Genomic DNA, 14,013 nt, shown 5'->3' on the forward strand with positions numbered 1-14,013 from the left:
AGTTAGACTGAATTAGCATAGGGAATGCAGAAATGAAATTGTCATTCTTTTTTTCAAAATTCTTCAAAGAAGGGTTATTCAGGGTTAAGGCACTAGATTGCAGTTTTAGAAGCTACGTATCTCCTGTGTGATCCATGACAGTCAACTGAGTTTTTCCACAGCCTAACTCATAATTAAAAAAGATGAACCCAGCTTTTATTTTTTTTTCTTATTAGGTTTATTAATCTCATTTAATTTTCTTTAAAGTTTATTTAAGAGGGTTCAAATCTTCAGAGGTCAGAAAGTATTATCATAGCTCAAGATTTAAAAATACGGATCTCCAGAGAAGTTATGTTTTATGTCATAAGTCCTCCTTCTTAGATCTCTAGATTAACCCTTTTCTCCTCTACTACATTTTGTCAAGTTCCTCTCCTCCACACAGTATCCATCTTTCTATTTCAAAATCATGAAGCAGTTCCTTGCCTCAATGCTCAGGTTTATGAGCAGCTCCTATGTTGATTATCTCTTGCCTTAACATATTCCTGCCTCTCAAAATAGAACTGTTGAAATAGTCAGCCTTGAGAAAGAATAAATATTTGTGTGCCCTATGTATGTTTGGTAATCAAATGTTTCTTCCCCTGTGTTCAGGCGTATGTGGTCATCCAGCAGGAATACAGAACTACCTGACTATTCATATACTCTTAAGTGTCTTTCTTGTCAATGATTTAAAATACATCCTTTTGGAGATACCGAGGAAGAAAACACAAAAAGTTCTAAAAGAGATTTGACACTATTGTAGTAAAGACACATTGTCAGTGCCCATATTATATAACACACTTTTTATATTTACATTCCATATCAAAGCATGAAGGGAAAAAAGGATCCTTACAGATGTCAGATACAGAAACATTTAATTTCAATTTTTCAGAATCAGGAAAACCACCCATGTGTTTGAATATTGGCACATATTTATTTTGAATTTCATTTAAACCAACATTTGGGTTTTTGGTGGGTTTTGTTTGTTCATTTGTTTGGTTTAGGGTTTTTTTGTTGGTTGGGGAGGTTGTTTTGTGTTTTTGCACTTAACATCATCTGTTCATGTAATAAGAAGGAAAAAAAGAGGGGACTTATATTAAGTATTTCAAAGGCAATTGAGTGCTTAGTCATAGAATCATAGAATGGTTTGAGTTGGAAGGGACCTTAAAGATCATCTTGTTCCAATACCCCAGACCCCTCACTCCATCAGTAGGGACACCTTCCATTAGAACAAGTTTCTTGGGGTCCTATCCAGCCTGGTGTTGAAGACTTGCAGGGAAAAACCTCACTGGGAATGTTTGACAATGCTTTGCAAGGACATATTTTCTTATCTTTACATGTCTGTGTATGTTGATACACGCAACATTCAAAAGTCAGTCTATAGTTGTGACAGCATTTAAGAAAACAAAGAGAAACACGTAAGGAAGTTAAAACTGCTGGAGGCTGATAGAAGTTTTTCTCCTGATCAATAGCTGGCCATTTCTGAGAACTGACAGTAGTTTTAACCATTGAAAAGTGAGATCAACCTGTGAACACCACCTTAAGACCTAAGCCCAGGAATTTCTTTGTCTCTTGGTTTTTTGACTGTGAAAGGTAACAGAGCTCCAGCTGGCCTCCCGTCCCCTGCCCGGGCCATGTGGCCCAGGCAGGGGCCGGGCTGGGCCTGCCACGGCTCCCGGTTGGGAGATGGGGCCTGTGGGGCTTCTCCCAGGCTCTGGCTGGGCCAGGCCAGTCCCTGGCTCGGCTGCAGTTTTTGCAGCTTTGAATTTCACCAGGAACTGCCGAATAAGGAGAGAGAAAGCCATTGACCTGTGGCGGGCTGAGACAGTGACTACACTTTCCAGAGCAGCCATGAAAAATCTTCCATCACAGACAGCTCCAGCTGCTGCTCTGGCAGACATCACAGAACCATCTACAAAGCCTGGGCAAGATTTTAACTCTTTCACTACCCAGATAAGACTTGCAGATTAATCTTTTTTTTGCCAGAGAGAGAGAAGAGAGTGATCAACAGGTAAAAAGACAACATAAACTATCAAAGACAGTGAAGAAAGGAATTAAGCTTCAGAGAGAGAGAGAAATAAGGAGATGCTTTAATAAGCTGAAATATTATTTTGCTAAAACTCTAGAGGTAGACAATTTTGTTCTGAAAAACTACTTCAATTCATGACAGAGTATTTTGGGGGGAATAGAGTATTTCAAAGTGTGGATTTAAGCAAATGGTGAAGTAGTTGTGATCTTATGTGATGCTGGAACAGAAATAGAGAAGTGAGAGTTGTTGAAAATTTGTGGCTATTAAGAGGCAAAGAAAAAACTTCTGTTTCCAGAGATGCTCACAGAGACAAATGAAGAAAACTTTTGCCTTTGAATAACTCATCCTTAAAATGACACCCCTTGACTCATAACACATCTCAGAGTGATGTAATATGGGAAGAGAGAACTGATGACAGAGTTTTCCAGGCAGCTGGCATCAAAGAAATAGAAAACCATAGGAAAATGGTCTTCTTATGAAAAACTCCATAGATTAACAGAAGAGAACTTCTTTTTCTCTACAAAGACTGATGAAGAGACTATAGAAAAGTTAGGATTGTTTTAACCATCAAAGTTTTTTTGTCTCTATGTTGTCATGTGAACGAGAGAATGGTGGAGTAGTGGAGAAAAAGGAGTTCTGGAAGTTTTATTCTAGTTTCTTATTTTTGTAGTTTTGTTAATAAACTTACTTTGTTCCTTTTAAGTTTTAAACCTGTTTTGCTTTTGTTCTAATCCATATCTCACAGCAAGAAATAAATAAGTTGTCTAGTGATTTTTTAGCTAATACTTTAAAACGATGACAATAGTTTCAAGATTTTTTGTATTCTACGTATTTGAATTTTAATAAGTCATGACATCAAGTGCCACCAATCAGATCCACTATGGAACACTTTCATCAGAGAAATGCTTATTTAATTTCATTGTGGAAATACACTCAAAAAACAGGATACTAATTTATGTCCAAAGACTTCTAAAATATACATCTTACTTGAGAGGAGAGATGTTTTTGACCATTTTAACTCTGGTTGTGCTAAGAAAGATTTGGAGCAAAAAATCTCACCTCAGCAATCATTCTGTTGGTGTCTCCCAAGAAGAGTAGGTTTAAGGCTTCCTCTTCATTGGTTGCTTGCAGAAGAGACAAGTTTTTCAGATGAATGTTTTGATCAGAGTCTTCCATTATCGTCACTTTTCTACATGTAAAATAAAAACAACAGCGAAAACTAGAGTTTTAATGCATTGTTGTTTCATACTTTCATTTTGATCACACCTAAAAGGTGAAATCTAAACCCCAAACCCAATCATAATGAAAGAACATTAAAAATAAATTATACACATTAAAGGAAGTGTTGATATCTTTTTTTAATGTCACCTCCTTTTTATTCCTTTATTATGAAACTATAGAAAAGGAATATAAGAAAACTGTAAGTTTTAGAGAAAGGTTTGGGATTTTTATTTATTGAGATATAGTAAAATCTCAAAAGTAAGATTACATGAATCATCACAAACAAATAATGCATAAGGGTTTGTTTGTTACTACCAAGTACTGATGATATATAAAGCATACCATTATTCTGACGTACAAACAGGCATGCACTATTTCAGAATCAACACATCCGTAGTCATCATGTTTCTAATAACTTTGCATTTGTCAAGATTATTTATCTTTTCATTCTTCTTAAATTATAGTAACTACAACTGTAAATGATCCCTTTCTTAAATTAAAAGCTAGCTAACAGAATGATTTTATTTATTCCCCCTGTTAGAAATGTTTTTAGTTATGCTTCTATAAGACTAAAGCTCTCAGAAAGGAATTGGATGCAGTAGCAAGGATACGGCAAAAGCTCCAGAAGAGCTGCTAAATATTACTGAAAATCCTTTTTACTTCTTTGAATAATCCTTTAGCATAAGAATTTTTTTTCTTTCATAACGGTTACTAGGTGTTAAACTTTGTAGGCATTACTGAGTAGCCATTAGGGTCTCCTCAGCTGGGAAATTCTATAGTATCCAACATGGAGGCCAAGTAGTTGTCTCACTGGATTTGGAAAACTCTTAGAGAGAAGAACCTGTTAAAACAGACGTACACTAAATCTGAGGATAAATAACATGTCCTTCAGGGTGAATGACATGTTCCGATACAATTTAAAACAAATTCATACTTTTTAAAAGTTGAAAGTTGTTGTTTTTATTTAACCCCAAACTTCTATTTTCTGGATAAGTATTGATAATACTTTCTATCTAAACATGTACACCTATATGTATACATATAAGTATATAAATATTTTTTTATGTTCTTCAAGATAAACCACAAAATAGCTTGAATTTTCATCTGCAAGTAGTTCTTTCATGTTAATTACTTCAAGATGCTTCTAAACCAGAGAGATTGTGTTTTGTTCTACTTTACTTGCCTTCCCCCTGCCAGCCCCAAACTGAGAATGAAATCAAGTATCAAAGCAGCATTCCAGAGTATTACTTTTAGATACTGTGGGAGTAATTCACAGTATGATGGTCAAAACATTCAAATCACAATGAAGAAATAATTTTAACACCTTGCAATGCACTCACTTTTTTCAAGAAAAATTACATGTAAAAGTACACACAGACCTTCTCTGATAGTCATAACAATTGCTTTTCCAACTATGATTGCCTCCCACTGTTGGCCTTATTTTTGTGTGGTGGTATAAGATATTTTTCACCTAATCATAAAACTCAGCATCCCCAGTCAAAGCATAAACCCCAGAGTATAATTCTGCTCTTGCATATCAAACTTTTTGATAATGTCAAGTTGAATTCCATCTACATCTGCATGTGCATCACACACTAAAGCCCAGAGTGGTTCTGATTACAGTTTTCCTTTATTAACTTGTGCCATTTCCTGCATCAACTGAGCTGTCATCAATGCAGAAGAGCCTTGCACATTGAATGCCTTCATTTATTAAATTCTTGTTACTGGCAAACATTGACCTTAAAGCTTCCTTTGATTAATTAATACTACCTCATTAATTTGTGTAGCATTTTTTAATTGTTATTGTTATTGTTATTGTTATTGTTATTGTTATTATCATTATCATTAAATTAATATTAATGTTAACATTAATATTTATATTATTGATATTGTTGATATTTAATAATAATAATAATAATAATAATAATAGTAATAATAATAAACAACTCTACTCTTAATATATTTCAAAAAACAAATGACCATTTTGAAAGTCAAGTTTCCTACCTGTCTATAGGGCTTAGAATTAAAGAAATCTGAAATAACCTCAAAAACTTTATAAACATTTAAAAATTAATCATAATGATGCAAACAAATTCTATGCCAATACATGAGCAAAATATAATGATACTACTTCATTGTGAGGAGACTACAGAAGAGATTATACAGCCAAAAATAAATTTAGGAAAAAAATAAAAGAGAAAAGCAGCAAGTATGCACCTTGGAGTCTGTTCAGAAGAACAGAATAAATTAATGGATACATATAAGTAATGCTTAAAACTGCAAGGAACTTTAACTTTTAGGAAAGAATGGTCAGGATAATCATTTTATATATCATGCCGAAAAGATGGTCTTTCAGAAGTACAACTCCCTGAATACCACAACAGAGGACAAAGTCAACACTTGATTCAAGAGGCAAGGTGACAAAGTTATTCAGCTACCAGCACAACTTTCAACAGCACAGAGATTTGATTTTCCATCCAACTAGAGACTTAGAGCATAATCTCCCTTATGAGACATGGTAGAACTATTAGGTGAGTAAGTTCTTGTGCAGACTGTTTGCTTGACAAGTCATACTGTGATAGGAAATCCTTCCCATTGTTTCAAATGGATTCTGTTTTGAGACAATGAAAACAGTTTAGCTGTTCTGGATGTTATGGACATGACTGGAGACTTACACATTTAGGAACTAATAATTCATGTAACACTGAACCTAGCAGGCATAGCCTGTGGTGCTGCACACACAGTGGGGCATTCGGGCCTGAGCTGTGCTGCACAGATCCCTTGGCTGCAGGATAAATTCAGTGAGTTTCTGGGAGAACACCTAGAAAGAAGCTTTGTTCTTTTAATGAAATTATACGAAGGCTCAAAAGAGCAAAACAGACACCTTCTTTTCATGGTCAGGACCTGTACTGCTCTGGTCCAGTGCACCATGGGGAAATCCATTCAGTCTCTGTTCGATGTTGCATGGATGCAGGACACTCAGCACGCGATGCAGTGCAAGATTTACTCGCCACCTATCCTCCTCCTCTTACTCTGTCTTACCAAAATGGTTACCCTATTAAGCCATTTGCTTCTAAACCTTTCTTACTGAGATCTGGAAAAAGCTGAGCACTATCTCTCTCTCCCCTCACTCCACCATGTAGAACAAGGAATCAAAACTGAAACAATGAGATTGGTGGTTCATGTATGAACAAAACATACAAAATCTGTTAGAATTTGCAGTCAACTTCAGTAATCTCACTCACCAACAAAAAAAATTCTTAAATAAACTTTGACATTTGCTCATCAAATGCTTTTAGAAAAGTTACTTTAAAAATGTTTCACTGGACTTTACACTCTTTTTCAGGAAACAAATCAACATAAAACATGGATTTGAATAACCAATTTATCATGTATGCTTAATTATTGTGTGCATTTAAAGTGTAGTTTGTTTGAATTGCAATTAAAAAAATAATAATCTTTGAAGAAATTATTCAAAACAGTTTTTAGCTGTTTCCTCATTAACAAAAAGGAAAGTAAAACTTTGTATTCTCTTAACCTTTGTTATTCAGTAATAACACATTGAACACTTTAAATTTTGAAAGAATGTATTTCATATTAAAAAAAAGTGACTTAGTAATATTATTAGCCTTAGAAGTTTTAAAATACTGATAATTCTCAGAACATTGAAAATACAGTTCTTGAAGGTTTATGATTGGTGGTCAGTTTCCAGATTAGATAATTGGTACAGCCACTAAAAGTGACATTAACACTGATGAGAGAGGAGAATCATGTTTATTTGCATAAAAAAATCAGACTGAATAAAATATATTTCCTATATGTTAGAAATTATTCCTTTATCCTTATTTTATGCTTATCCTTCTTTGTTAAGGAAAACAGGAATTACTATTACTTTCCATGTCAGCAATTTGGTAACTCTTAAAGCCCTTGGAGGGCAGCAGAAAAACAGAAGAGTATAAATTCATTTGAGGTAATTTAGCAATATGCAGTAATATGTTTTGTTTTCAAGGGAGATTATTTCACCCTGACCCCATGGAACATAACAATTCTATGTTACTAACACATATTGTTAGCATGCTACTAACATATATTGATATAGGCATCACTGTTGATGTCTGAAGTTAATTTGCTCTCAGCTTAAAATGTGGTCTTCCTTAAGTCAGACAGTATGGTACTAAAAATTAAACATTTCCCTCTTAAAGAGGACTTTGAAGAATCTTCACACAAAAATGAGGAATCCCTTTTGCTGATGTGAAGTTGAGATTCTATTTTTCCCTGGCCACATTACTCTGGAGTAATGGTTGTCTGAGTTCCCTAACAAGCAGTTCCTCAGTTGCTGCAGCTTAGACTGTCATTCTAAGGAAAAACAGCACTAATTGTAATTTGCTTTCACATGCAAGAGGGTCACCTGCCATCAGACAGGTAAAGCAGTAACTTATTGGTTACCTATGAATTCCTGACTAATGGTTCTATAACCTCAGTCTTTACTTCTGTGTCATATATGGTGTCAAAAAAATTCTTACTTCTGAATAAATAACATGTTTGGAAGAGTTTTACTGGTACGTCATAACCAAAGTGAAATTCAGTAACATTGGGTTACATAAATAAATGATAAAAGGCTCTTGCACAAATGCGTAGTAAATTAAGAGCTTCAGAAAAGCACTGCTGATTTGAACACATCTGCAAAACTTATATGAAAACATAAGGTGGCACTAATCATTTAAATAGTCTTCTACCAGCTTTATTTCATAGCAATAATTTCATACCTTTGTGTGTTGAGAACAAACATAATTTCCTTTTATGAACATGGAATTCCCTACAGCTACAAACAGAATTAGATTGTCAATATTAAATTCAATTTCTTCATCTAACAAGTAAGATTCTTCAAATGTTTTTTTGCATCTGCAAATGCTGGATTTCATTACAGTGTCACAAAATTAAAACACTGTCAGTTTTGTATAATAAAACAAGTTACAATTGTAAACTAAAGTATATTTTGTATGAACATAAAGGTATATCAAATTATATCTTCTGTGGTGATGAGTAATGTTCCAACTAAACATCAAGAAAACTAGTTTTTTTCTCTAAAATAGAAGTTTAATGGGATTTCAAAACCAATCTTAGATGTTGTAGAAATATCTGTACCTATTAGAAACATGATACTTATTAATGTATACATATATAAATATCTGTATGTATATAAACGGGTATATGTATATAAATCCCTACATATGTATGAATACATAAATAATTACTTAATTCTGCGTAGGACTCTGTATATGTACATAAATAGATAGACATATCAATGTGCAGCTGTATAGACCACATTCATGTATTTGTCAGGAATTTATTTCCAGAAAAGTAGTGATTGTTTTTGTGAGAAATTTTGTGAGAGATTGTTTTGTGCCCTTCTCATCTGGCAGACAGATGAAATGAGTAAGCAGTGCTAAGATGAAAATTTCATAGTCTACAGAAAATACAAAATATGGCTGCACACAAAATCTTGACTTCAGGAGCTGAGATTCCAAGTCTAATCATGTAATGTTTAGATGCAATGGACAATTTAAAAAATGTTTATTATTCACTTTGCCTTAAGCATCAAATACAATTTTAATGACTGATTTTTCAAGTACGATCAACAATGAAATTAACAATGCAATAAACTTGAATAATTTCATAGCATTAACTTCATTAAGTTGAAAAAGGTGTAACACACTACTTTTTCATACTATAAAAATGGACACAATTAAATTATATTATCCAAACTAGCCTCTGATTAAAATTTTTGTCTGCATGCCAGAGGAAGCAGGTAATAAATTCAATTAGAAACCTAAACTTTGCCATGAAGAACACTGGTAAAGACACACAGTCCTCATAGCACTGATGCGTCATAAAGCAACAAATTTTACTTCCATTTTTTAGGTAAAGAAATGGAAACAATTAGACCAATTCATAGCCCAGTCCCACACTTCGCATATGTCTGCTGCTTTCCTAATCTCTAGACTGGATTTTTTTATAAAGATAAATCTTGAAAATTATTTTGTACATACATGTCCTAGATACCCCAGACTATTTGGAAAAATAAAGCTCCATTTAAACACAATAAAATATTGTGTTGGAAGATTTTTTAAAAATAAATAAAATTAGTAATAATATGTGAATAGCATAATTAGTTATTTAAAAATAAAATTCTACTTATTTTCTTTTATTGCCCCATTGAAAATTTTCAGTATGTTTCCTGTTCTTGTATCAGCAGTGATTTCATTTCTATTTACAAATACCTGTTACTACCATGTTGAGTGATAAAATTCATGGTGGCCAGCATTATCTCCAGGGCACTTGTAAATCCAGTAAACAACTCACTTATTCACACCTATTTAGTGTTGTGTTGCTATTTAAAAATAACAGACTATCAACTATTATTTCAGATATGGAGACTAGGATTTGGATTTCATATAAATTAGAAATCTTTAACTTCAGCTAGAGTGTTCATCACCTACAAACCTTTGTTTACTACTCTCCTGCAAGCATTAGTAGGTGCTAGTGTCTGATCAATGATAACTATTATAACAACCATCCATTCTGAAGGAAATATACTGTTCTTTGGAGCTCATTGTGGCCTATTTTCTAGCTGCAACTTATTTCATAATTGCATAGTCTAAAAAATAATTATCCTTGAAGGAGAAGGTCCAAATAGAAGCAGGGAGATTTTCTCATTACTGCTGCAAGGAAATACCACCTGCTACATGTCTCTGCCACACACAGTCATGCATGCCATACAAAGAGACGGGCTGCCATGAGGAAAACAAGTGCACTTTCTCCATGTCAGAGGCTGCAAGAGATCTCTTTGCATAATAGTAACAAACACCTTTAATCCTTTCACCTTTGGTTTCTCCCTAGCCTCCATACACACAAAATAACTGAATATTTAGAAACCATTGATAAAAGTGTGAAACCAAAGTATTCTGATGAAATTAACACTGAGATCAGTAGCACAGATTCAAAAAAACTGACAATACAAACAATGTAATAGGGTATATTAAAATTATTCATCTAGATTTTGATGATTTTCTGTAATCTTATTACTTACGGCAAATCTTCCATTCTGGACGCCTCATGTCTAGGGTCCAGCAGATCATAACCACATTCATTGTAGATTTCTAAGTAGGAAACATGAGTTGTGTACACTTTACTGCTATCCTGGATAAGAAAAGAAAAAAAAAATAGTCCTATAAACAGAAGTCAGATGTAGATTAGAACACAAAGTTGTTTCTACAGCTTCTAGGTCACTTTCTCACTTTGTCTCTTCTTTTTCCTGAGTATGGTGCACATGTTCAATTTGTGATACTTTCATACTATGCACTACAATATGCATAAGGACTCAAGAAGAAAGGAAAAATACACAAAAACCCCCAATCAAAACAGACACACACACACACACAAAACTCACTAAAACAAAAGTCCCCCACAAAGTGCCACCATGCCTATAAGTTTAGTCTGGGATTTTTAATTAATTCCATGTACTTCAAAAAGTCTGTATATATTTATAAAATGGGAGCTGCTTATAGAACGATGCAACATGACATTTTTCACCTCTACCCTAAAAAGGGAAAGTTAGTATACAAAGGTAAATACTCATATTATAGATAGAAAGACTATGCTTAAAGAAAAAAACAAAATTATAGTAAAAACTGCAACAAAAATAAGATTTACTTCATTTAGAAACATCAGTGATGTACTGCTTTTCACTCTCCTCATCATAACATTAGAGCACTGTATATGATGTCAGCTGTTCTCTGTAATCACAATTCTTTTGGTAAATTACATTGCCAAAAATTGACCAAACTGAGTTTTGCATACAGAATTTCCCCCTGCCCCAAAGCCAAATCCAAGCAACATAAGCCTCAAAATAATGGGCTTTGATTTCCAAAATTAAGGAAGAAAAAAAAAGAATAAAAAAATCAGTCACTTCTTTTCAGCAGACAAAGCCACTGTGAAAGTGCTCATATTAATTGGTTATGACAGCTCACAATTTCAAGGGACATAATTTAAGAGATAAACTACAGATGGATGGAAAAAATGTAGTAAGAAGCAGTTCAAACAGAATGCCATGGAAATAGAATTTCTAAATTAAAAGGAGATGTTATTAAAAACAAAGGGCTTGATTTGCCTCTAATTTAGGGTAAAAAGTTCTGTTGCTTTGGTTTCAAAGTGCACTGTGTTTGTCCAAGTAAGAGCTTAACAAATCGTGTATTTCATGTCCCTGACTTCACTTTCTCCTGCTTCATACTACTTTGGGTTAGAAGGCAAATGATTCTTCTCTACTATTTGAGCACCTTCCAAACCACAATTTCAAAGAAATTAACAGGGGAAAGATATTAAAAGAAAGGCAAGAAGAAAGATTAAACATCAAAAAGAGAGTCTTTAAAATGCACTAAGAAAAAAAAATTATATGAAAATGATTTGGAAGCAGGAAAATTGAGATAGCCCTATAAGCATAACTAAGTATAGCTTTTGATCCAGAACTCAGTCTAAAGAGGGAAACATTCATATTTCTGTACTAGCAAGTTGACAAACATGCTAGTTATTTTTAATTCTCTTTTGTTTTTATTACATAATTAACATTAGAAAAGAATGTTGGAGTGTTGGCACTGTTGCCGGCAATTACACAATAAACCTGCTCACTTTTCATAAGGGAAGTTCACCATGGGGGTTGTGTAAATGCAGCACAAGGTCTAAGATAACATAATCATGTGGGTTTTTTTCCCTTCCATTCACACAATGGCAAGTTTTTGTGCACCCGCCATATGCTACGTGCATTTACCTAACAAAGCCATATTTCTGAAGAGCCAAGGTAATTACTTGCTTCTGTTAACCCTTACTGAGACAAGGCATATTAATGTGAATGAAATATATACCCTTATGCAAAAAGATTGGTACTCTGTAGTACATGACTGAAAGAGTATAAAAGTACAGCGGAATTATTTATGTTAATGTAAAACAATATTTAAATTTGCTTAATGAAATAGCTTTGCCAAAATGTGAAGATAAATGAGTCGCAGGTCTGGTGGAGTAAATTAAGAGACAAAACATAAATTACACCAGACTCCTCTCTTCCTCTCTTCACTTTTGCTTCCTATAATTAAAAAAGCATTGAAATAATTGACTGTGCTCACTCACATAAGTATTTCAGACACTAAAAGAAAATAAAATTTCTCACAAACCTAATAAACATGACAAACAATCAGTATGCTTACTCTGGCACATCCTTTTGCTTACTGACACATTTCATTGCATAAAAAGTCAAAATGAAATGCAATGTATACAATATAAAACCAGAGTGGAGCTGATGTGTTAGACAAGGAGGACCACTTGTTTGATCTGAAGGTATGCTGCACCAACTAAAAAATAGCCTGGATTTTAAAATTACAGAAGCCCCCCCACAATGATGCACATTATTTTCAGAATATTGTAATAAACCAGGTAGCCAAAACAACTACAAATATATTCTTGCACACAGTAAGTACTGTGTCAAGTTAGATATTTTCTTAAGCATTAGTTTTATGGCTTCCATTAACACTATTACAAAAACAACCTTTAGCAGTAGTTAAATACTTGAAACCAGACATTAAAAACAAACAGAAAATAATGTTCCACACCTTCTGCAATTGATCAAAAATGTAAGATAAGGTCCTGGGAATGATGCCTCGATCACTGAAACGTTCCGCTCCTCCTGTGATGGTAAAAGTTTTGCCACTGCCTGTCTGACCATATGCAAAGATAGTACCGTTGTATCCAGACAAAACACTATACAATTAAAAAAAGGAAGAAAATTAATATTTAAGGCAGAACATATTGTCCATGATCAACTTTGTAGAGAACCAAAATACAATTGACAGTAATTCTTGAATACATAGCAACTGTCATTGGTAATACAAGAATACACTTCAATATATATATTCTAGATTCTATAGAATTTAAACTATCTAGAATGAAAGGATTTCTCAATGCCTTGACTTAATCCATTATTAGCTGATCATATTTATTACTATTTACACTACCTTGTAATACTTTTTAGTTTGGCAGTTGATTTTTTGAAAGGATAATATTTAAAATTTTTAAAGACTGCAGATGTCAGGAATTGTGCCATTCATACACTAGAAGAATCAAGGAACAGTTCACTTAGGACTTCATTAAATGCAAACAGAGAAAACTATATTGTGGTTAGAAACTCAAATAGGATACTGTTATACCAGAGTCCAGCTTTTATTCAGAGAATACAACTATACTAAACTATCAGACTGTGCTTGAATAAGGGTATGCAGGAGAATCTGTGCTTAAATCAAAGTAATAAAATCTTAATTTACTATGAAAAAACACAAACCCACATTAGTAATAGCAAACTTTTCTGTTATAATTATGCCTGTACAAGAAGCTAGATGGAACAGACAAAATAGCTATAAATGCCATAGCATGAAATGGCATTCAGACTCATCATCTTTTTCACATCTCTTACTTCAGTTTGAAGAAGTGCCTAAAAAAAGTCCAGTTCAAATATATTTCTCTAATTCATCACACTGCCACCATTGACTTCTACCTGATATGCACCAAACAGTGGAACATGTAGCAGGTAAGTTTAATCATCTTAAATTTTGGATTGGATTTACTATGCTTAAAGACTTACCAATTTTGTTCAACAAATGGAAAATCAAAAATTATTCTTGTGCATTTTGTTCAAAGAAAAAATT

General features: G+C 33.6%; 1 protein-coding gene across 11 annotated transcripts in view; it reads right to left on the bottom strand.

Annotated features, from left to right (window-relative positions):
• Positions 1-14,013, bottom strand: part of KIF6 (kinesin family member 6) — a 220,091-nt gene that overhangs the window by 171,770 nt on the left and 34,308 nt on the right. For all 11 annotated transcript variants that reach the window (XM_086869409.1, XM_086869391.1, XM_086869438.1 and 8 more), the window contains exons 4-6: positions 12,925-13,072; positions 10,356-10,465; positions 3,104-3,233 (exon numbers count right to left, since the gene is read on the bottom strand). In XM_086869409.1, coding sequence (XP_086725535.1) covers positions 3,104-3,233; positions 10,356-10,465; positions 12,925-13,072 — 388 coding nt within the window. The remainder of the gene's footprint in view (positions 1-3,103; positions 3,234-10,355; positions 10,466-12,924; positions 13,073-14,013) is intronic.

This window comes from Cyanistes caeruleus, chromosome 2 (assembly GCF_971803275.1).
Source record: "Cyanistes caeruleus chromosome 2, bCyaCae1.hap1.1, whole genome shotgun sequence".
Classification (NCBI taxonomy): Eukaryota; Metazoa; Chordata; class Aves; order Passeriformes; family Paridae; genus Cyanistes; species Cyanistes caeruleus.